The 23,262-nt window shown below is 48.4% G+C and overlaps 1 protein-coding gene across 1 annotated transcript in view; it reads right to left on the bottom strand.

Moving 5' to 3' along the window:
• Positions 1 to 23,262, bottom strand: part of LOC102894451 (GRAM domain-containing protein 1B) — a 57,995-nt gene that overhangs the window by 23,455 nt on the left and 11,278 nt on the right. The window contains exons 2-6 of the mRNA XM_025041873.1: positions 18,746 to 18,956; positions 12,093 to 12,113; positions 1,698 to 1,782; positions 1,022 to 1,125; positions 189 to 284 (exon numbers count right to left, since the gene is read on the bottom strand). Of these exons, the coding sequence (XP_024897641.1) occupies positions 189 to 284; positions 1,022 to 1,125; positions 1,698 to 1,782; positions 12,093 to 12,113; positions 18,746 to 18,956 (517 nt within the window). The remainder of the gene's footprint in view (positions 1 to 188; positions 285 to 1,021; positions 1,126 to 1,697; positions 1,783 to 12,092; positions 12,114 to 18,745; positions 18,957 to 23,262) is intronic.

Here is a 23,262-nt window from a genome sequence, read left to right as displayed (position 1 = left end):
GTGCTGCCACTCTACGCTCACTCCTGCTCAGACCCCAAACTCCCTGCGCACCATGGAGGTGGTTCTTGCAATCTGCATTACTTTACCGCCTCTCACCCCATTAATGCAACTGAAGGACAGAAATACAGGAGTAGGGGACAGGTTTGAGGGAGCGGGAAGTAGAAAGTCCAAGATTAGACCCCACTTACCTTTTCTGAGTCAGTGCAAACTTGGATGGCATTGGGAATGAGGCGAGCTGTTTTTTCTTTAGTCATGGAACAGATGTCTTTCAAACGAACGGTCAGCTGGCATTCCCACAGGGACAGAGATTGGATAACAAGCAAAAAGAGGCATTAATAGAGTCAGGCAAAGAGTGCTCACATGACTCCAGTTCAGGCAGAGGAAATCAGGTCAGTCTACATATTTCTAAACTTCCTTAGAGATCAACTAGTTTAGCCCCTAATTTCAGAGGCCCCACAGTGAGGTGGTGACTGAGCCTTACCTAGAGCCCAAGGGTGTCCTGATTCGGGGTCCAGGGAGCTTTCTTTCTCATTTCTACACAGTCTGATAAATGTGCAGAAGTACCATTTCTGTGCCACTTACAGAAACAGAACAGTAGCTCTAGATAGAACTGTAAAAGTCATCTAGGTTATTTTTTCCCACTTTATTTTCTGAGAAAATAGAGGCAAAGGAAAAATAAAGGACTAGCCTAACATCACACAGCTAATTAGCTGCAGAACCCTGAAAGTGTACAAGTCAGTTCTTCTGTGTCTCAAGGCCAAGGCCCTTCTGACTCTACTATTCTGCCTTTGGTAGTGACTCCTGCCAAGAGCAAATTCTCTCAATACTCTCTTCCAAACCCAGATGGGTGTGAGGGGAAGACATGCTAGAAGAGATCTAGCCTCAAGACACAGGCATGTGATTTTGTTAATTATTAAAAGGCTTGGGTAGAGTATGAAGTCAACAAAGGGAAGAAAGTGGAGGCAGCTTGCTCGGCCACAGCCAAGGGAACAGTCCAAGGAAGCAAGCCCTGGGTCTTTACCAGAGTTTCCCAGCGGAAGATGTTGCTATAGAAGCAGATCCAATTTTCAGAGAGGTAGAGTCGGCCCTGGAGAAGAATGTCTCTTTGCAATGCACATGAATAATCTGTGGAGGAGCAGAGGACAGAAGAGCTCAGAGACAGAAAGCATTTTCTGTAAACCGCTATGACTTAGGCATACCGTCCCTCTCACTAGCATTAGGGAGCCCAACTGCTGCCACTGACTAGGTATGTTCGGACCAGCACCAAGGGGGTCCCCAAAACCTCACTGTCAGGAACAGGAAGGGTGTGAAACACACCACCGCCTAGAGGCCAAAGAACACCTGAGACAGTGGAGGGGAGCAAGGAAGCTAGAGGTAGGAAAGGTCTATAAAATCATCGAATGGCCTCCTCAGCCAACGATCACTCCACTCCTTCACTGCTGGGCCATCTGCAGAGAGAAGAGTGGCAGTGACTCTTCCCTGGTTGGGTTCTCTCTTGAGGACACCACGCATGGGTGCTCAACCCTAAGCCCCAACCACTGGAGTCATTGCTCTGGACGTCCCCTCTCCCTGTTCCCAGACAGACTTTCTCCTGGGTTGGCTCTTACTTGGAACCTTTAGACAGAAGCAGCCTGAGTGCTATCCTAGGACTCCTGAACCTCCTTCCTGGCCCCCTACACCCAGGCCACCCAGCTCACCAACAATGAGGCGCTCCGTGTCTGGAAGTTGCTTAAAGAGCTTTCTGAAGTCTTCATTTCTCTGCTTGTAAGTGGGGCTTAACACCTGTATGACAATGACTAAGGTTAGTGGGATGTTCCCAGGTTCTGGGGGGTTGCGGAGGAAGGTGCAGGAAGAGCATCTGCTTGTGTATTTAAAAGGCAAAGATGAGGCTGGGTGATCCCATACACTCTAGGAGGCCAGGGTAGGCAAAGGGGGCTCAGTGTGGGAAAACATTGTGGAGAGAATTTGATACTGTGAAAAGCTTTGTATCCAACATCAGTCAGTGAGAAAAAGCAAAACATACTACTAAGCAAGTCCCACATTACATCCCAAGAGGACAAAGGAAGTGGGGATACCTTTAGGGAGCTTCCTGGAACCCACCATGTCAGCTATTGCTTCTGCCAGCAGGAAGCGCCACCTGACAGTAAAGCAGGGGCCCAAGGGTCCCCCAGAAAGACCCAGGATCTGATAGTGCCCATCACACCCCTCAGAAAGAAGTTGTTATCGTGACTAACACAGTAAGCACTTGGTGTGTATGAAATTCATCACTGGAAAAAGAATCATAAAACGTAAGACGAGTACAATGTTATGTGTGAATTATATCTCAATTAAACTAGGAGGAAATGGTACTTTTATAAAGACTGTATTAAACGACAAAAAAAAAAAAAAGAAAAAAAGAAAAACAAGAAAAAAAAAAAGAAAACGAAACCAGAAAACTAGTATTAGAATAAGCACACAAATACAGAATCTAAAGGCACATCAGGCACCCAACCTCATTCCCTCACCATTCCTGACAAAATTATCTAATCTAACCCTTATATTACTGATAAGGAAACTATGGCCAGAGAGAAGGCCTCTGCCCAAGGTCCTCCAGTTGATCAGTGGCAGATCTCTCAATCTTTGGTCCCGTACTCACCTCCTATCACCACCTGTGCCTCCAGATGGCCCTGTGCCCACCTAGCTTTTGGGGTGCCTCAGAGAAAGCTCATACCCAAAAACAGCCCTAGCAGATCCTCCTTGGAAATAGCATAAGCCAGCTGAATATACAGAAATCCTGCTGTTTCCAAGCTTACAATCTTAGAATCATGAAAAGAAACAAATGTGCCCTGTAGATTAAAGGCAGCAAGGATGATGCATAAAGACAGTGCACAGTGCAGGAAGAGCCATGCTTTGCGACACCTGCACTCCACCCAGGCGGTTCACTGACCTACTTATGCCAGGATCATGCGCATGCAGAAGGACTGTCCTAGTGATGGTGACAGATGGGTCTTGGCCATTTACACTTTCTCACCCGCTTCTCTGAGAATCCACTGGCATACAGCTGTTGTGACAATGGAATGAACTTTGGACTATTCATTTTTTGTCTTTCTGAAAAGCTGAATGGCCCACAAGGAAGCCAAGGCTGTGGCCAGACCACATTCACAGCATGATCTGACTACATGAGCTAAGTGACCTAATGGTTCTTCTATTAGAGGAAATAGGAATTTCAGGAACTTGGAGGAGAGAAAATGGCATGACTTCAGATTAGGGAGGTTTTCTGGGATGCAGCGCTTTTAACTACTTTGTCTATAGTTAACTTGAAACTTTTGTTTTGGGTTACTTATAAAATAAGTTGTACTTGCAAGAATGGATACCCTGCTACCCTTGCCAAAGCAATGCTATCTAGCAGAATTCTAAACTTCGAGAATCACCTGCCATATGTTTGAACCAAGTATCATGGCCACTGGAAATGAATATCTGGAAGCCAGCCCATTTCGTGACTTCAGTGGCTAGAAAAGACCCAGAATACAACATGCCTCTGGTCCATGTTAATTGTTACTTTCAAACTGATATTGAGATATCCAATCCAAATGGCCTTCTGGTCTTACAAAACAGAGTCTGCACACTGAAAAGCCCTGCTTGACCATCAGTAAGTTCTAACTGACCTAACTGACCTTCTAGAGCTACAATCACGCTAACATGGAATGAGTTATTACCACACACCAAGTACTGTCAGAGGCCCTGCACATACAGCATTTCATTTGACCAGGGAGTTGTTTTTATTATCCCATTTTACATGAGGAAGTTGAGGCACAGAGAGGTGAAGCGACTTGCCCAAAGAATGTGGTTACTAAGTGGGAGAGTGGACTATGAACCAAGGCAGTCTGACCCAGAGCTCCTGGTCTGAGCCATCACTCTACCTGGCCTCAGGGTCCTTATGCCAAGAGGGAAACAACAGGGATGCCACAGCAGAACACACTCCCTTGGGGAAACTGGACATCACGCACCCAACTGCCTGAAGACTGGCAGTCCTCTTATTTCTGATGTTCTTTCCATATTGCTCTCTTACGCCTGCTTCTCTCATCTTCAATGGGAATTGAGACATCTACAGAGGTGGAGGAGATAGGAGTCTGGTCATAATCTTCCAACCTCTCCATTCCTTGGAACAAGGCTGTGGTAAAAAGGAGGACAAGTCTAATCCTAACCCCTGAAGCCACCTGGTTCTACAAGGACTGACTTGGGTGGAGTGATTTCTTAACCCAGGCCTGCAAATAAATGCCCTGATTCTACCAGGCTGCCAGTGTGGATAGCAGGCAAGCCTTAGCCTCCTAGAGTCTAAAGTATAGACAACATGATCAGCCTGCCACTATATATCTTCTTGACACAAGAGAACTCTCCCTCTCACCCCATGCTCTGAAAGCAATCTCCTCCAAAAGCAAGGCTCACCTATTTTAATTTAAAATGGCCAAAGAATCTTGGTTTAAGGATTGTCAAATCTGGGGTCCCCAGGTAGCAAGGCCAAGTGGGGAATGACAAAGGTGCAACAGAATTGTCACACAGGTACAGAGAAATGAGGTTGCACACTCACGGCTGGGATTTCCTCAGATCCATGCCAGCAACAGAGTTCCGCACCAGCAGGTACCTCCGTAACCTTCTTCAGGTACCACTGCAAAGGCTGGCTGTCCTGCTCCAACAGGAGGCTCCAGAGGACCCCAGATTCCGTCAAAGATTCCATTGCTCTCCAAGGTTCCACCTCTCAGTGGAGCCCAGCTCCTTGAGCTGATTCCCTTCTGTCCCCACAGGATGAAAACAAAAGAACTCGCCTGGGGTGAATGCAGATGCGTAACCTCTGGCTTCTTGGCAGAGGGTCTATGTGACCCCGACTGACCACCTTTTTTCTCCTAGAGCTCTGTTCCTAGCACAAAACTTCACAAGAAGGAGAGTGTGGTCAGCATGGTTCTTGGGACAAGCTGGCCAGCCAGTCTCCCATGGCCAAGTTCTGCTTCACCCTGCTCGGCTCCCACAGTGTAGCTTGTCTTCAGGCTAAGGGCAACTCGGAGTGGATGCAAAGCTCCTTCTTCTGGTCAGTGTGGACAGCCACTCCAAGATGCCAGCTGAGGCCAGAGGAGGCAGACAACACAGCAGGTGCACAGGGCTGGCTAAGGACGCTGAACAACAGTCCCCTGGTGGATAGGCAAACTGTGCAGGGAGAGGATGATCCCACAGCCAGGTCCAGAGGTTGACCCCAGCAGTTATTCACACGCAGCAGAATGGCTCATAGTTGCTCTGAAACTCTAACGATGCACAGGTCTCCAGCTCTGTCTGGTCTGTCCCACGAGGCAGCCCGTTCAATGTGCAATCTCTACTCTGGGTGGACACTGGTTGCTCTGAGTCACTGCCCTCACCCAGGGAGAGTGGCCACCAATGGCTGTGACAAGAGGGCCAGCTCTCACTCCCATCCCTACACACACCCCCTTTTTCCCTCGCAGACCCTGATCCTCTTGGCTAACCAGCAAATGACTTCTTTGTTAGTCGCTGGTGCCAGGAGGGAGGGCGAAAGGGAGGCAGGGCGGGTGGGCGGGCAGAGCCCTACACATGCTTCAAGTTACAGGATCTGGGGATGGTACTGGCCAACGTCCTCCAGTAACCCCTGGCCTGCCTGGACGGACTCCCAGCAGATGTTTCCTGCAATGGAAAGTAGCTGGCCAGGGCGCCAAGTGGGGGAGAGGGACAAGAAGGTACCAGGGCACTGCTGTTATGATGATATCTGAAATATGAGACTCAAACAGCCAGGAACTTCTTGCAGACACTCTCCCCCCGACACTGACCCCTCCATCTACCCATTTCCCTGTAGCAGCAGCAGCAGCAGCAGCAGCAGCAGCAGCAGCAGCAGCAGCAGATTTCAAGTTTAACTTATCTCACTGCAGACGTGCTAACGGGAGAAGCTGGGCAGACTGCCTGGAGAAGTTGAGGTCAACAGCTCCAGGGGCTGTCTAAGGCATCTCCTTCCTTCCCAGGGGGCCCTGTCCTGCCTCCAGCACTAGCAGGAGGGGGATCAAGGACAAGAGGATTCCCCGCAGCTGCTTAAACCTGAAGGACAAGTAACAATACTAAAAGCAGAGGATTTGGCCCCAGGTCAGAAGGAGACAGCCCACTGCAGGGAAGCTGGTATCTGGGGGGACGAATGGGAGCCAGACCAATGGGGGCGAAAGGGGTTTCAGACAGAAAAGCTAAGAGCAGGGATCAGGAAGCACTGGGGCTGGGAAGCATTAGACTCCCAGGAAAAGTTAGACCTTTGAAACGAATGGGGCCCTTCAATCACCCTCCCCAGCTATGCCCACCTTGCCAGGAGGGTCTCAAGCATGCACATGATGAATGGTGCCTTTTTCCTAGGAGCCTCAGTAATTTGATGCAGCAACACTCAGACTTTAGTGTGCTTAAAAACGACCTAATGAATGCATTGAAAATTAAGTTCTTGACTCCCAAACTCAGATTCTGATTCAGAGAAACCTGGGGTCTCTCATTTAAGCAGTGTTGGAGAAAGCAGAGGAAAAGTCTGAATCCTTTGCCAAACCTCTGTACCTCTCTCTCAATGTACACACCTGGGATGCAGCCACTGACTCCATCCATCACACCATGCAGGGTAATTGCCATATCAGATAACTATCCTTTCCAGAAAGGATCTACCCCTCAAACAGATTTATATCTTCTACAGCATTCAGCATGTGTTTCAAATATCAGGTGCTCGAAAACTATTCACCAAATGCATGTATACTTATACACCTCTAAAATTGTTTCTATTTACATGGCATCTATGAGCACACACCCACAGATGTCCCCAATCCTATATGCATGGCTTCCCAGCACCCCACCACTGCCAAAACTCTGCGAATCAGACATCTAAACTTCTCTCTGCCACGTGTCAGCCCTGCCCTCAGCTGTCATAAGAGGACCAGCAAGTCCATAGAAAATGTCCAGGATGATCAGAGCCTCTTCCCTGGGCCACACCAGACCCCAAAATCTAGGCTCGCAAGGTTCTGATCCTTACACTAATTCCCCAGAAAACTGAGAATTGCTGTGGGTCAGATGTGGAGGTGACTCTGGGATACAATGGGGTGAGGGAGGTGCAGGATACATGGAGAGAGTCTAACCCCTGGGAGATGAGTCTCAGTGTGCCAGCCTTCCTCTCCTACACTCCCAAGCCTGAGGAGAGGGAATTAGCCCTGGGCTAAACATTAACTCTAGGGCAAACACTGGGAGCTGGGACCAAGCGGTACCCCCTCCCTGGGTACAGCAGGGAGGAGGGAGGATGGGGAGGAGCCCAGGAGAAAAACAGATGAATTTTGGTGGAGTACCAGCCTTGCCTAGGAAGAAACCAAAGTCCCTCCAACCAGATCTGGGTAGGGAGGAGCCAGATGTGGGATAAAGGAACAGTGGAGATAGGGGGAGGTGACCAAACGAAGAAAAGAGAGGCAGGGTGGGTGTGGGTATAATACGAAAAAATAAAGAGAGGAGTGGGAGATGGGACCATCCTATGGAAAGTTAAGGATGGCTATGAGGAGCAGGGCTCAAGAATACTTTTCAATATAATGGGTAAATAGCAGAGGGGAGATGAACAGGGGTAGATGTAGAAGAAGCAGAGTCAGTCCAGGGAAAATAACAGCAGGCCCCTAAGGTTGTCACTGGTAGACCCTTTTAGCACTTCTACCTCACTATCCCCAGGACATGCTAATTTCATTCCTACAAAACTTTGTTCTCTTGCTCCAATCTTATGCCTGCCAGACCTGCTTGGTCACCCACAGGATGGGCTCTGTCCCTTCCTCTCCACCAAAAGCATGCATCCCTAACCAGGGGCAGCGGGCAACTGGGGTGCTAAGTTTCAGGTAGCTGCCAGGGTCTGGGCACCTATCCTCCCATCTCAGAAAGGCTCTTTCCCCGGGTTGCCGTGGAGATGACTGACCCCCAGGAGAGAGGTGAGGCAGATGAGGACAGTACCTCTGCCCACCTGAGGCACCAGGGAGACCTATGCGAATGTTGGCTTCATCGGAGATGCAAGCCCACTATGCCTTGCAGGGGCTATCTTCAGAGACAGACTGCACCCCTTCAACCTCCAACTCTGCGTTTGGCTCCCTGATGAAGCTAAAGCCCAGTTTCTGCTTATTTCTCCACCTCATGTCCACTGGGGCAACGCAGCCCAAGCTGGGGACGTTGATATATAAAACTAGGATGGTCAAGTGGGGAGATTAGGTATGATCAGGCCTGGGAGAGACTCGGGGTAGTTGTAGACAGCATGGCCTTCAAAACTCACTCGATGTGACCATCGCTGACCAGAGACCAAAAGCTCTTACATCTCAGTCTTTCCACATGTCTCTGGGGTCCAGCTACTTCCCCTCATGGAATCTATTCTTTAGGCCAACATGGTTTGTCATCATGGCTAAAGAGGTAAAAGTAAAATGCAGAAGAGAGACAGGTGAAAGAGGTGGCTGGGGAATGGCAGGGAGGTGCTGGGTGGCTTCTTCTTCTGTCAGACCCAAGGTACTCCAACAGGTCTGCGTTGTTCTCCCAACAGTCAGCAACCCTGCACTGACTCTCACTGTCCTGAATCCGGTTAGGGCATTTCTAACTGTCCTTAGTGTATGCAAAGGGGATTGCAAAGCCTTTACGTATTGGAAGGACTTCCAGTGCAATGATGGGGCCTCGGGCAGCAGAGCAGCTACAGTACTACCACTAGTGTCACGACAAAGATTACAGAGAGGGCTGTCAGCAGCACTGAGAAGAGGAGATGGGATGTCTGTCCTTTCCAAAGGCCAGAGTCCAACCAACTCAAGCAACTTGGGCAGCGTGAAGGATGGAGAAGACTAAGGGAAAACAGAGAACCAGGTCAAATGCCTCCTGAAAAACTGGGAACGGACTATTAGGGGGCAGTTCTGTGGACAGGGGTGGTGGTGGACTGAAGTTTCCTTATGGGGACTTTGTATACAAACACATAGACACACACACGATGCAATGTGTGAGCAGGTTGTCTAGCCATCCAAAGGCACATGCACTGGGAGTATAGGGGCACCTCACTCCTGTGTGCACTGATCCAGGTGGCTCTGGAAAAACGTCCAGATCATAGCTTCCTAATCAAACCAAGGCCACCATGCCCAGAGGAACAACTTCACTGGTACCAACAGAGTGAGTATATATGAGAGTGACGATCGCTGTGTAGAGCAGAAACCCTGGAGTGAATAAACCCAGAGCCAGGGCATTGGCTCAGCCACAGGAAGAGAGCAGAATTTTAACTGGAGGAGGGGGTCCCAGTGTTACTTGAAGCTGGCCTCTCCAGGGCTCTACCCACTATGGCAGTTGCTGATTATCCTCTGGATGTGGAAACACATGAAGAAAAAATGAAAAGATAAACTAGACACAGCTCCTGACATCTGTAGCTCAGGCCAGCTGGAGGTCCCTGCCACTTCTCAGCTTCCCACTGTTTGCTCAGCTTCTGCCTCTTCCTCCCAACGTCTACCTGTCATTTCTATCTCCTTCCTCTGTGTTGTTCTGTTCTATTCCCTGTCCCAACCCAAGTCAGGACAACCACAGAGAAGTTTAGCAGAACCGGGAAGAGGGTAGTACTGGGTGACAGAGAGCAGACACAAGGAGCTACCTCCACCTGGAGACCCTACATCGGAAAGCAGAGGAAGAGGGAGCAGCAGGAAGAAATTTGTAGATGGGTCCCAGGACATCTGGTGCCACTGAGTTTCTGGAAGGACCTCCAGCGTGACAGCCTGAATCACATAGAGGGGAGGTCAAGAGGGAATCACTAAATGCTGCTCAGGAGAGTCCCCTGTGCTCTTGGCCTCTGTGAGTTAATGATTTGTGCTGGGTGGAGAGTCGATTATGTTCCTGTAATTCATTCAGGTTAAGGGGTGAAGGTGAAAGGAGACAGCCTAGGATTAATAGAGAGTGAGAGGCAGGAAAGGACTAGGAAGCAAATGTATTCTGGAGGACAATATTATAAGGACATTTGAAGAGTGAGGGCCAACTGCCTCTGCATATCTCCAGCTGCACGTGGAATGAGTGAGGAAGCAGGTCTCCAGCCACGCCTGGCTGGCTCCTCTGCTGTCTCGCTTATCCGTCATCAGAACCCGACTTCTTGGGCCCCTGGTTGGCAGCTGGCTCTTCCAGCCAAGAGGCAGCATCTATTTCTAGCTATCACTCTACTGAGTGCTCAGATGCTAGTTCTTACGTGTGGGGCTGACGGAGAAGAAATCAGAGGTTAAAGAATCGCAGAAGGACAGAAGAGAGGAAGGAAAACCTGTGAGAACTGGAAAGAGAAAGCCAGCCAGGAAACTGGAAATCTGAGAAAGGAGAGGTAAAACAGAGATGGAGAAAAGGGAAAAAAGAAGGGAAAAAATAAAAAATAAAAAAAGAGGAAAATGAAGGCAGGGGGCAGACAAGGAAAGGAAAATGAGATGAAGCAGAAAAGCCTGATGGAAAGAGCAAAGAAAAGATAGGAGAGCGTGCAGCCTAGCAACAAGGATGAAGACTTGCAAGACTCAACTCGGATGCTTCCACTCCTCACGGGTCTGAACGTGTTTCCGGTTCCCCTTTGGGGGCACTAATTTTGCAATACTGCTCAGAAGCATGGCAAGTTTCATTAGGCAAAGGATGCCGGAATCACTACACAGCTCCTCAGAAAGCACCCTCACTCCCTCACCTCTCCTCCTGCACATAAGGAGCTTCTCTCTCCTCCAGGATGTGAGCTTTAAGCAGCAAAAGGACCAGAAGTCAGGTGGGTACAAAGGGGAGTTCTGGGAATGAAGGCATTGAGTCTGCCTTCTCCATGCAGGCCACCTCAGCTCTCAACTCCCCTCCTATCAGCACAACCCACCAAGCTCTGCCTTGTTTGTGCCGGCTGGGACTAAGCCTGGCAGGTCAATCCATCTGCCAGGGAGAGGCAGGCTCACTCAGCAGCAGGTCAGAAGTCATAGGGCTCACTGACATGTGCCTGATTTGGGGAATCACGAAGCTGTGTGGGAAAACATTCTTCCCCACCCCCTCCAACACACATATGTGATTCTGATCCAAGTCCCTACATTAAACCCAAGCCTCTTCCCTATCCCGTCCTCATCTTTCCCATCCCCAGAGTGTCTTCCACTTCTATCATCTCATCCCACACCTTCTCCATGACCATGTAACCTGCTGAGGTAGAGCCTGGGGTTAAGGACAGGGAAAAGTGGCATCTGTGTGATCAGTCAGGATCAGTGTGGGAAAAGGCAGGCTCAGAGATGGATAGACAATGACGTGAGGCCCAACCATGGGTACAAACTGCCAGTCAGTCCACTGTGCATTCCCAGAGGGCAGAGCACAACCCGACAGGGGCCAGTTGACAGACTTCAGCCAATTACTCCTCAAAAGTTCAAAATCCTGTGGTCCAGTCTATGTGACCAAGAAGATGTAGCCTTTGCAGGGACTGCTTGCTTTACCATGCAGTTTCTGGGTATGAAGCAGCTGGCTGAACCACCCCCATGGATAACACCAGGTTATACCTTCACCACTTTGCCAAGCACAGACCCAAGCACGGTGGATATCTCTAGAACGGGCATGCCCTCGGGGCTACTGAGGTACGCCTTGGCGGAGGTGGAGAGTCTAATTCCATTTCACGGGATGTCTCTATACTATTGGGGCAAGTTTTCTGGCTGCATTTCCTCCAAAATGTCTTCGTTAAGGGTAGGAAACTGTGGCCGTAAGTTCAGGCCTAGGGCTGCCTGAGTCCCAGAATTCTGTCTGGTCTTGGAATGCCTCCCTGACTGGTCTCCCCCAATAAGTCTTGAGGGCCTTGCCCAGGAGTCTTGGGAAGGATAAGGTTCGCCAGCTCTCCTTGGTCTCCCTGAATCAAACCTTCCTCCACCGGCAGTCCTGTCCTGCTACAGATCACCACTGTATCTGGTTTTTGATGTGGGGCAGGGCTGGTCAGGAGAGAAGCCCACCCTTCTCGGCCCCTCACTTTGCTCTGGACCACAGCAGCCCGACTGCACTCCATGCTTCTTCATGTCCTGACCATGTCCACATCCATGTCCACGCCCCTCCCGCTCCACACATACCAACAAGAAGAAAACAGGGATACTTACATTATACCAGCTCTGGCTTTTCTGAAAGGACAAAATAAAAGAAAAGGTAAAATTAGTCAGGGAAGAGACAGTGGGCATGGCCAGGGTATTCCTGACACCAGAAGGAAGGTTACACAGACAGCAGAGGGCAGACAAGGAGAGGAATCCAAATGCAGCCGAATGCTTCCCATGTGGCTGCTTGGGAGGGGCCCCCCTTTCTCAAGACAGCTCCAGAAGGAAAGCCCGGAGAGCAGTCCATGCTGGAAGCTCTGCCGCGTTGGGGTGGCAGGCAGTGGCAGCACCAGCTAGAGCTCAAGTGGAAGAAAGTCGGAGCCCCCATCACAAGGTCCTTCTGATGGGAGAAGGGATGCGTGGCAGGCATCCAAGACACAGTCCCCAATGGGCCCTGACCAGAAGCAAAGTGCAGTTGGAGACCAAGCCAGCCTTCTGCTCCAAGTCAGCTCCTCTGTAGAAGGCAGGATGGGACGCTTTGGCGTAAGGGAACAAAAAGGTTTGCTGTGCTCTCAGTGAGCAGGTGAGTAAATTCCTCTTCCTGCTCAACTCTAGTGATAATGGCAGGGGAGGGGCTGGGAGTTCTGCACTGGGAGGAAGGTTAAAGTACATAACTGCTAATGGTCCTCCCCAACTTAGTGGTGCCATAATCAATACCAACAAAACCAGACTGCACCCCAGCTCCAGAATTCAGGTGCTCTCTGGTCCTAGCCCTGGGCAAAGGTTACTCATCTTTATGGTAACTAAGTTTTTTAAGGAAAGAGGGCGGATGGCTAGCATTGTGTCTTGTCTGTCTCTGATCTCGAAGGCCTGGAGTCCTTTATGCACAGCCCACTTGGAAGATAGGCAGGTAGGAATCAACATGCACACACATCTGCCTAGGCCTCATCCCTTTAGGTGCTGATCCAATAGGTTTAGATGGGGGCTGGAGTATTTCCAGTTTTAGAAAGCTTGCCAAGGAGGTTATTCAGATGGAGAATCACTGGAGAGAGGAAAAGTCTTCCTTCAGGTCAGCATCTTAACTGTATGCAGAGGTGTGGATCCTGGACAAAATTAACAACCACCTGGTCTTAAGGGACTCTGACTCCTAAGGGAAGAGGGCAGCCACCATCTCAGGATGTTTGCTGCATGTGTACCTGATGGGATGGAGGGTGGGTGAGTGTGTCTGTGGTGAGGAAAGCATGGTCATGCGATCTCTCCCTCTCCAGTTTTCCCATTCCCCTAGAAGAGCTCTGTAGAGACCATCAGCCTTCACTCCAAAGGGGATCCGTGTCAGCAGAGGGGGGAACAGGCATGGGTGGTGTTGCCTGACTGGTTTCGTTTCATTCTTACACTTGCTCTCATGGCCAGAATGTGGCCAGATGGGCAGATGGCAAGGCAGGCCCTCAATCCCCCTCTTCAAGATGCTCTCCAAGGTCATTCCCCAACAAAGACTGTCACCATGGCCCATCTGGAGGTTATATACTCCTGCCACGGCCTCATCTCCTCCTCCAATCCAGAGGTCACAGGAGGTTAAGAGGCCAAATCCAAACATTCAAAAACAACTATTTCATCACTGAGGGAGCTACTGCTACATGGGAATCCTGGACCTGGAACTGAAAATTAGTCTGTGAGAATTTCAGCATTGGGACATTCCTGGGTCCTGACTCTGAGATCATAGGGCATGAGGCTGTGCAAATATTCACTAAAATACATTCCTCAGCAGTGGAAAGGCATACTCTGGTAACTGCCAGCCTTGACTGCCCCAGTTTGTCTGCATTTCATCAAGCCAAAGCCATGTCATCAGACACTTGCTTCACAGCTGAAAACACTCTCTGTGCCCCTCTCTGTAGCTCCTCACCCTCTGTCCTGGCTTTCATGTAATATCCTAGGAGGAAAGGGAGCAACAAGAACTTGGGCTGGGTGGGGGAACCCAAGATCTTTTATGATTACTCCTGCACAGTACTCTCCCTCCTGCCTCAGATAAACGGAAGATGTTCTCTTTTCATGTACTGCCACACAGATGAGTGACTTTTCTCAATCTGTTTGTAATAAGGAACTTCAGAGTGACAGAGCTACAACTAGGAAACCCGTGTCCCATCTCTAACTAGTTGTGCGATATCTTTGGTGGAATGCTTGCTCTTTTGTAAAGGGAGTAAGAATGCATGCTCTCAAGTAGAGAAATGTGAAATTTACCATCAAGAGCAAGGACTTTTGTCCCTCAGCATGAGACTCTACCCTTAACTAGCTATCTCTGCACAGCTTCTTCTGTATCTGCCACCATTGTGGGTGCCACTGGGAAAAATGGGTGTTCATCCCTCCAGCCTAATCCATGGTAGTCCCTGAGAATACCCACTGTGGGCATGAGTGCCTGAACTCTGACCAGCCTCTTGTGGGCAAATTTGATCCTTGAGGCTCTGAGTCCTGACAGGGGGGGCCTGCCCCATGCAGGCAGGGAGCCAGAGGGGCTCTGGGCCTTGGAAGTGAGAGCAGGGGTGTTCACTGGCAGGAAGGAGGCTGCCTGCCCTTGTAGGTTCACTGAGATGCATCTCCTTGGGACGGAGGCATGGAAAGAAGAGAACTAGGGAGTGAGGATGAAAATTTCTTACAGGTTATAAATAGATTTGGCTAAAAGGGGAGCAGAGAGTCAGAAAAAGTACCCAAAGACAGAGAGCTGTTGGGGATGGGGAGCTGAGCAGAGCATGTTTCTATTGCCTCCTAGAAGTGGTCTGAAAAGTAAGTGTCTAAGGGAATGCAAGGCTTCTGCAAACAGACCCAAGTTCCCTAGAAAACACCTCCCCATTGTGAAGGCTCTGGGAGTTTGGAAGATGAGGGCTGAGGGGACAAAGGTAGGGGACGAGAGGAGCTCTACATCTAATAGAAGTTAGGAGAAAAAACAACTTCTTACTTTGATCAGGTTAAGTCTGTCATACTGAAAAGAAAACCAAAAAAATTAAGATTGAAAAACAGAACAAGTCAAGGGGAAAGGAGCTCAGAGACACACAGCCAGGGTGACCAACGCACCCAGTGCAGGGAGGGTTTTCTTGAGGTCATGGGCATCTTTCCTACGGCTGCCAGAGATCCGGAAGCTTGTGGGAGCAGGAAATGGCCACTGGCTCCCTCTAGTGGCCCCAAGCCAGCGCTACAGAGCAGAAGCTGGGTAGTAGCATAAACTCGAGGGGTCCTGAGAAGTGGATAGGCCTTGACGTCTTCTAGCCCACTGCTCTGGTCAGGGTTGCCCCTAGGAAAGCTCAGCCTTGGCAGCAGAGTTACAGATTCACCGAAGAGGGTCATTATTGACCATCTGGTCCAGCCCCTACACATTAACACAGGAAATAGAAGGCCTGAGAAGGGAAGACTGACACGGAGTGTGAGGCTTGGCCCAGGGGAAAGTCGAAGCATTCTCCAGCTTGCCTGAAGATACATGCAGTCACCTCCTCTATGAGGTGGACTGAAGACAGAGAGTGAGGTGGCCTGGCTGGGATAATAGTGACAATAGCTACAGCCACGGGATAATAGTGACAATAGCTTCAGCCACAGGATCCCTTGCCATGGCAACACTGGGTCAACCTGAGACAATGTTCCAACAGGGCAAGAGGTATCCCCATCACATGAGCACCCTCTCCTCTTCCCTTCAACTCACCTCTGCAGCTTTCCCTCACTTTCTGCTCACGACCCTGGCCTGTATAGAACATAATTCCTATATTGGTTCTCACATTTCTTTACTAAAGTCACTGTGTTCCACACACACATTTCCCAGATCGACCACAGCTGCCGCCACTTCCACCTCGTGTAGTAGGGTGCCCCTCTCCCACAAATCAGTCCTATTTTAACTGCATTTAAATGATGGTGGTGTTAGTGGTGATGGTCATGATTGGTGAGAATGGGGTGGGGGTGTGGCTGTCCAAAGCCAGAGAACCCAGATAATATGTGTCTACTGCGGACAGGCATTGCCTCACCCAAGCTCTTCAATGGGGAAGAAAACCTAGAGTCCCTCGGTCACCTTTCTCTTTAGCCCCTTGAGAAAGGGGCCGAGGTTAATGTGCAGTTCATGCTCAGCTCACAGTCCCTTCATAATGCCTCATTTTGCCTCTCCAAAATTTCGGAGTTCCAGCCTGACTTATAGCACCTGCTCCCTGAAATATGTCTCACGCATGAATGAGTCTCCTGCCTCTGAATTCTCATAACATGCCAACTAGTCCTGTGGTTCTACAAATCAGGTTTGGTTTGTGGATAATCTGGGCAGTTTCTTATCTCCCTCCCAAACTGTATGCTGCCTAAGGGCAGGAAACCTGTTTTCACACTGGTTTCCCAAAGAAGACCTACCATTTAGGAGCTTCATTACTAGGGACTCATTATCAACCCATCGCCTGACTAAGAGAGGCACTCTGTAAGTGGTGACTAATGACCATAAATAGATATTGCTTTGGTTACTGAGTGCCTTGCTAGGCACAGGGTAAGAAGGTAAGTAAGGAAGCTTAGAGCTTCCACCTTAGGATGGAAAAGTATGCAAAGACTGTGGGCAGAAGCAGAGAGATGGGATAACCTGATGCTCATGTCTGACCACATCTCCTCTTCCCGCAGGCAGAGAGAAGTGTGAGGGGCTCAGGAAGGGATGACAGCAGTCATCTCAAACCCTGTTGCCAGACATGCCTACATCCGAGACACCTGAGCACAGAGAACTCCCCTGGCTTCCTCACCCCTTGTGAGTAAGTTCCTCCTTCCTTGTCCACAGCCAGTAACAGTCATTTAAAATCCTCAGAGCCAAGATGTGCTTTTAGTCTGAAAGTCACAGACTGTATGATGAGTCCTGTAGCCTCTTGTTCTTTCCTCGGGAAAGACAACAGCTTTCACTCTCCTTCCCAAAACACTAATCGGGGGTTTGAGACTATTATTAAGTCATCCCTCAGCATTTTCTTCCTCAGGCTACATCCCATCTCCTCTCCCTTTGGATAGTGCATCCTGACCCTGCCAGTTTAAAGCCCCTATTGTTCACCCTTCACTCTCTCCAAGTTCTCCTCAGGGCCCTGAAATCCTGGGGTCCTGAGCAAACTCTGGCACTGCCTCCCTAACCTGGCAGCATTTCTATGGGGCCTGGCAATGGCTATTACCAATGTCCACCAACCTCCGCGTTCTGACACCATGGCTTTCTTGGAGAAAAGTTCCCCGGTGATCAGTGTCCAGCATCCTAAGAACATCAGGAGCCCCTAAGCTAGGTGGTAGGTGGAAGCAATAAGCGGTACTCAGGCTGAGCAGCTCTCAGCAGGCAGGCAGAGGGAAGGAGGGTACCAGGTAGAGCTCTTGAAGTCACTTTCTTGCATCATGGAACTCAACTACTGGAATTCATCACCTTCAAACAACTCATCTGGGGAATCAAGAATCACCCACCAAAGCAGGTAGATGGGAGTATCAGAACCTGAAGCCTGACTGGATAGGGCCTCCCTTCCCCAAAGGAATGAAACTAACCCCTGGCTGGACTCTGCTTCTAGATGGCACCATGTAAGGAGGGAGCAGATCCCCAGCTCAGGCAGTGTTTGGGGAGCAGGCAGAGACATGAGGTGATGGGGTATAGGTCTGTTCTCCGACTTTGGGTGCAGTGGGAATGGTCCCTGTTTGACTTCAAGCCAGCCTTCCAAGGGCAGTGGGGCTGGCCTTCTGGGAAAGGGATCAAGCAAGACATGGGCCAGAATGGGCGAGGGCAGAGGGAGGGGTGCGGAGCACTACAGACAACTCAACACTGGAGGGAAGACCACAGACAGAGACGAAAGATGGCTTACTTTTGAGAGGCGCTTGTGAGACTAAAACCATGCATGCAAAGAAGGTATTTGGGAAATGGTAGGGAAGAAGAGGAAGAACAGATCAAAAGACAAATTTAGGTGGGAAGCCAGTTCCCAACCTCCTGGTCCCTCCACCCAACCCCAGGGCCTGTGAGTCCAGTGGCGAAGAGGAACTTTTTGAAGGAGCATGTAGACAAAGATGTCTCCTGCTTCCCAAAGGACTGAGGGGAGAGAAGAAACTCTCTTGGGAATCGTAAGTAGCACAGTTCCCCCACCCCACCCCCCACCCCCACCATGCCCAGGGCTTACTTTATGCTTATTCTTAGGCAAAAGCCTGGGTGCTCAGGTGGTAGCCCTGACATACTTGGGAGAGATGGAGAGGCCCTGTCACCACCTTCTTGGCCAGATGAGCATCAAGTGAGTTATTACCAAAGGAAGGAAGGGTGATGGCCAGATTGGAGTTTAAAAACAGCATTTTACACATTCCCTGAGGACTCTCTTCCTGGCACTATAGTAGTTCCAAGTAATGCTCCCTTCTACCCAAATGTGAAAAAGATAAACGAGCTAAACAGATGACGGCTCCTGATCCCTGTACCATCCCTCCTCCAACCGCAGGGAACAGAAGGCTCCCTAGCTCCTAAGGATAGATGATAGTCATCATGGAATCATTTTACTAGCCCCCAGGCCCTCTGAGTGCTCATCCAAGAAGATAAAATTTAACTAGAGTCTCCCCTGCCTGCCCCACCGCACCTCACTGAATAAAGACTATCTCTGAAACAGGAGGCTGGTAAATCACATTAGATCATTCAAGGAAGGGGTTCTCTACCTCACATTCCCCCAGCACCAGCTTCTCTGCAGCTAGCTAACCAGCAAGTACAGAGTCCTTGGGCGGGGTGTCCAGCTCACCTTGGAATTTTTGCCACCACTTCTGCCAGACTGTGAGGAGCAGCTACGCTGCACACCCTGCTCCGGTGTGGATGGGGACTTGTCTGAGGAGTGATCTGAGCCCTTCTCCACCATGGTGTCTCCGTCCTGGTTCTGCGGGGTTGGCGAGCGCGACCGCTTCCGGAGGATGGGGGAGCAGGCCGGTGTGCTGCGGTTTGAGTTACTGGCAGTGCTGTGGGGGCAGATGGAGAGAAGGATGGAAAGGGGAGGAGGAGGAAAGAGAGGCAGTGAGTTATTGAAGGCTCAAAGACGGATCCCAAGGAACCAGCTCAGGGAGCCAGGGTTAGGGGCTGGGCTGAAATAGGGTAGAACAAGGCCCAGCTAGACTTACTGCACAGTAATACTGCTGCTGGCCAGAAGAGGGCAGTGGTGCCAATGTGAAATGGAAGGGAAAGTAAGGCAACTGGATTTTTAATTGGTCTGTCCGTCTGTCTGTCGTCCATCCACCCATCCACCCATCTACCCATCCACCTATCCATCCATCCAATCATCCGTCTGTCCATCCATCCAAATATTGTTAGAACCCCATTACATGCCAAGAACTATCTAGGGAAAAACAAAATTTAAGAGCTGAAAGACTCATTAGAAATCATCCAATACTATCAGCTCGTTTTATACATGCTGCAAATCCAGTCTTTACATTTTGTTTGGGAGATATTTACCCATATAAATGACAATAATAATCCTACTTTTCAAAGCATTTACATACATATTATGTCACTGGGTTCTTAAATCATTTCACTAAGGTAGTAATGACAAATACCCACAATCCCTATTTTAAAAATGAAGACCAATGCATGGCAAAGAGAAGCTAAGTATCCTCTGATCACAGAGGGTTTAGAAACAAACTCTGGGCCTTCCGACTTGCAACTCAGCCACACCATACTATTTCCTTGTAAGCTATATTGGTTCCTGCTTCCCCTGTCCAGGGTAAAGATGAACACAGCAGAAGGTTCTCACATTACATATTCCCCCACCCCCAAATTCATTTTTTACAGGTACTTTGTACATCCCGCAATACCAAATTACTTACAGCAAGGCTTATAAGTGGTATAAATATTTACTATTGGATATTAGTTTGTGTTCTTAATGGAATAGAAGGATAGGTGAAGAAAGGAAGAGGAAATTAAATGCAGTTATGTTCTAATAGGTGTTCGCTTTTCTTTGAGAGAATGAAGGAAGGAAAGAGGTGGAAAAAGGAAAAAGTTAAGTGGGAAAGAACAGGGGGAACGGGAAGGAAAGCAAGAAGTGGAAAGCCAAAGAAGCACAAGAGGAGGGAAATGAAGAGCAGAGCGTCCTCCTTACCCACTCAACAGTCAAGAGAGCAGGTTCAGGCTCTGGGAACAGCCAGGAGCTGAGGCTGTAATGGCCTAGAAACGCTCTGGGAGTCCCATCCCTAAGCCTTCTCTAAGGGAGGGGAGTGCAGGGTAGGGAACATTGTTATTTGCATGAAGATTCAGCTGCAACCTCAGATGTCCCACTGGACCCATTTGCAATGAAAACCATGCCCCTTACAGCAGAAACTTCCGCTTGGCGATCCTTAGGTCCAAAGAGACTAGGAAGGAAGCCCCGAAGCCCTAACCAGCAAGTGCAGGTAGGAGAGTAGCAGGGGTGGGGGACAGGGGCAGAGCTCTAGAAGAAAACTGACATAGAGAGTCAAGAGGACCAAAAAAAGTAAAGAGACAAATGTGATCAAAGGATGTACGGAGACACATAAAGCCCAATGTTTTGCTTTATCCCAAAACAGAATTTAAATAGAAACTCACAGTACTAACAACGACCATGATTTAGAAAAAGAGGCTCTCCAGGTTCTCACGCCATCTGCTACACCCTTAGCCTCTGACTCTCTAAACTCATTCACTGCCACAAACCCTGGAGAAAGAAAATTATGTTCCTTCTCCTCAGTTGGAAAAGGTGAGCCTTAGAATGGTGGCAGGTAGATCCTTGCATGGAAGCTCCTGAAGAGCAGACTCAAGCACTTACATTTCTGGGGTAGCCAACTTTTTCTTGGGCCAATTTCAACCCACGGCCAAGTTCTCCAAGGTTTAAACTGTCCTCTAGGATTACTTTGCTGGAAGAACAACCAAGAACTCTACCCCTAACCTCAATTAGTTTGCGAGAGAAGCACAAGAGTGTGGCTGACACCTAGCACATGCGCAGCCCAAGCACAATGAACCCACAGCTTGGCTCCTGTCTTCCTTAGGTAAGGGGCATCTTCACAGACTCAGGAATGGAAAGGAGATTCCTTTATCCTTCCGCAAACTCTAAATCCCTGCTGATAACTGGCTAATAAGGAATTCAAGCAAGGGGTGGGCGAAAACATTCTTATCTAGAGGAAACTCACTCCAACTATCCAAAACCACATGAATCTCAGACACATTATGATGGAAATGCCCATAATATCCTCAACTCCAAGTGGCCCCGTGTCAATTAATAAATAACTTATAGTGTCTTTTGTCATTTTAATAGTGGTGCTTATAAGACTGTTGATCATCTGTATTGTTCTTGTAAATCTCTCCTTCTCTCCCTGGTGACACACATCTCTCGTATTCCTCTTCTTGTCTTGGCCACTGGCTACTCTCATGAAATTTAGTCCTCTGGAGGTGAATCCTTCACTATCCTAACATTTCCTGTATTCTATGACTTCAACTATGCCTCAGAGCAGACAACTCCTCTACCTGCTCCCAGCTCTGCTCACACTTGCTAGGTTCGGCACAACAGTCTGCTGCCAAGTGGACATGTCCTCTAAACAGATGTTTCAGAAACACCTCCAACTCAAAACTAATCCTGCCATCTTTTCTCTCAAATCTCCTCCTACTTTTCAATCTCAATAACATTATAATTTCCTGTTCTCTCAGGCTGTAAACCCACCTCTTCCATCTCATCCCACCAAAAGTGAGGCACTGAATCTTGTCATTCTATTTCCACAAAGCTTCCATCCCCAAGACCCTCAATTCAGGATCTCAAGCTTCTTGCCCAAACTCTTCCAATGACCTTCCAAGTGGTCTCCTCCCTCTCCGTTCCCTCTTCCATAGTCAGTCCTATCACCTTTGTCATTAAATCTGTCTAAATACAAGCCCAATATTATCTTTCTGCCCCCTATCAGCATTCATTCATATTAAACTCTACAGAATGGAATTCGAAGTTCTCTACGGAAAATAATCTGACACTTATCTTTATTTTAATATTTTCTCTCTCCTTATACCCTCTTAAAGAGATCCCAAATTTTAGTCCTACTTGTCAACCCATAGTTTTCTTAATATGCATTCTCATTCTGCTGCCTCTTGACTTCTGGACCACTCATTCCCTATGTGTGTGAAGAGCACTTTCTCTCCTCATCCACCTACTGGAGTTTGTTCATCCTTTAAGACCCATCTCAAACCCCATCTTCTCCAGAAAAGCTTTCCAAATTTCCACCAATGATTAAAGCATTTAACACATTCTGCCTGGTATTAAAATTAAGACCTACAGACTCCTGGAGGCACACTTTGCACCTCCCATAATGCCCAACATGATGCTCTGTAAGTAGTACATGTTCAGTAAACATCTGCTGAATTGAATCTCATTCTAGTAAAGTCTTCACACCCACACTTTAACAATCTAGAGTTCCATGACATCTCTCAAATATGTATCTCCAACCCATTAATATTAACAAAGTAGCAAAAGCTTATAAATGCTTGAATTCCTGGCATGGTGCCAAGTAGCTATTAAAGATAATCTTATTTACTATTTCTAACTAACCTATGAAGCATTAATGAATATTATTATTAGTCCTATTTTTCAGGTGATAAAACTGAATTCTTGACTGATTAAGTGATTCGCCCCAAGTCACACAGATGGGTAAGTGGCAGGACAAGATATGAGACATAGGCCTATCTGATTATAGCATTTGTTCTCAGAACTAGGTATTCAAAAATGTTTGCTGAGTGAATAAATGGAAGGACAAATAGATAGCTGGGTAGATGGAAAAAAAGAAGAAATCAACTTCCTGCCTCCAGTCTTCAATCTAATTTTCTCTATTTTGCTGTCAAAATGAACTTTCTAAAAAGTAAATTTGCCATTTTTGACCATCTGCTTCCCTGGTTAAAGCCCTCTATGGTGTCTGCCCCAACCCCATGCTCCACCTCCACTCTGATCCTTCACTACACAAGAAGTGTTTGCAGCTATAGTTCCAACTAAGCAAAATCATTATTGGAATTGCTAGATTCCTAAAACTCATTTTAAAAGCACCCCATTATCCTATAGATTTGGATGTCTTGATGAGTTAATAAAACTAATTCCTATGTATCTCATAACCTACAGTATCATGTCTTTCAAACAAACTCTATGATGTGCCATTAAACTGGGCCTGCCACCATTAGTAATAATAGTATCGCATTATATTTCAAAATCTTTGGATTTTAAAGATGATCTTAGACTTGATACAGAAAGGGAAGAAAGACTGGTATTGGAGGGGATATTGGACTAAGATTCCCTTC

This window comes from Pteropus alecto, unplaced genomic scaffold, assembly GCF_000325575.1.
Source record: "Pteropus alecto unplaced genomic scaffold, ASM32557v1 scaffold479, whole genome shotgun sequence".
Taxonomy (NCBI): domain Eukaryota; kingdom Metazoa; phylum Chordata; class Mammalia; order Chiroptera; family Pteropodidae; genus Pteropus; species Pteropus alecto.
This window is presented reverse-complemented; position numbering and strand designations above follow the sequence as displayed.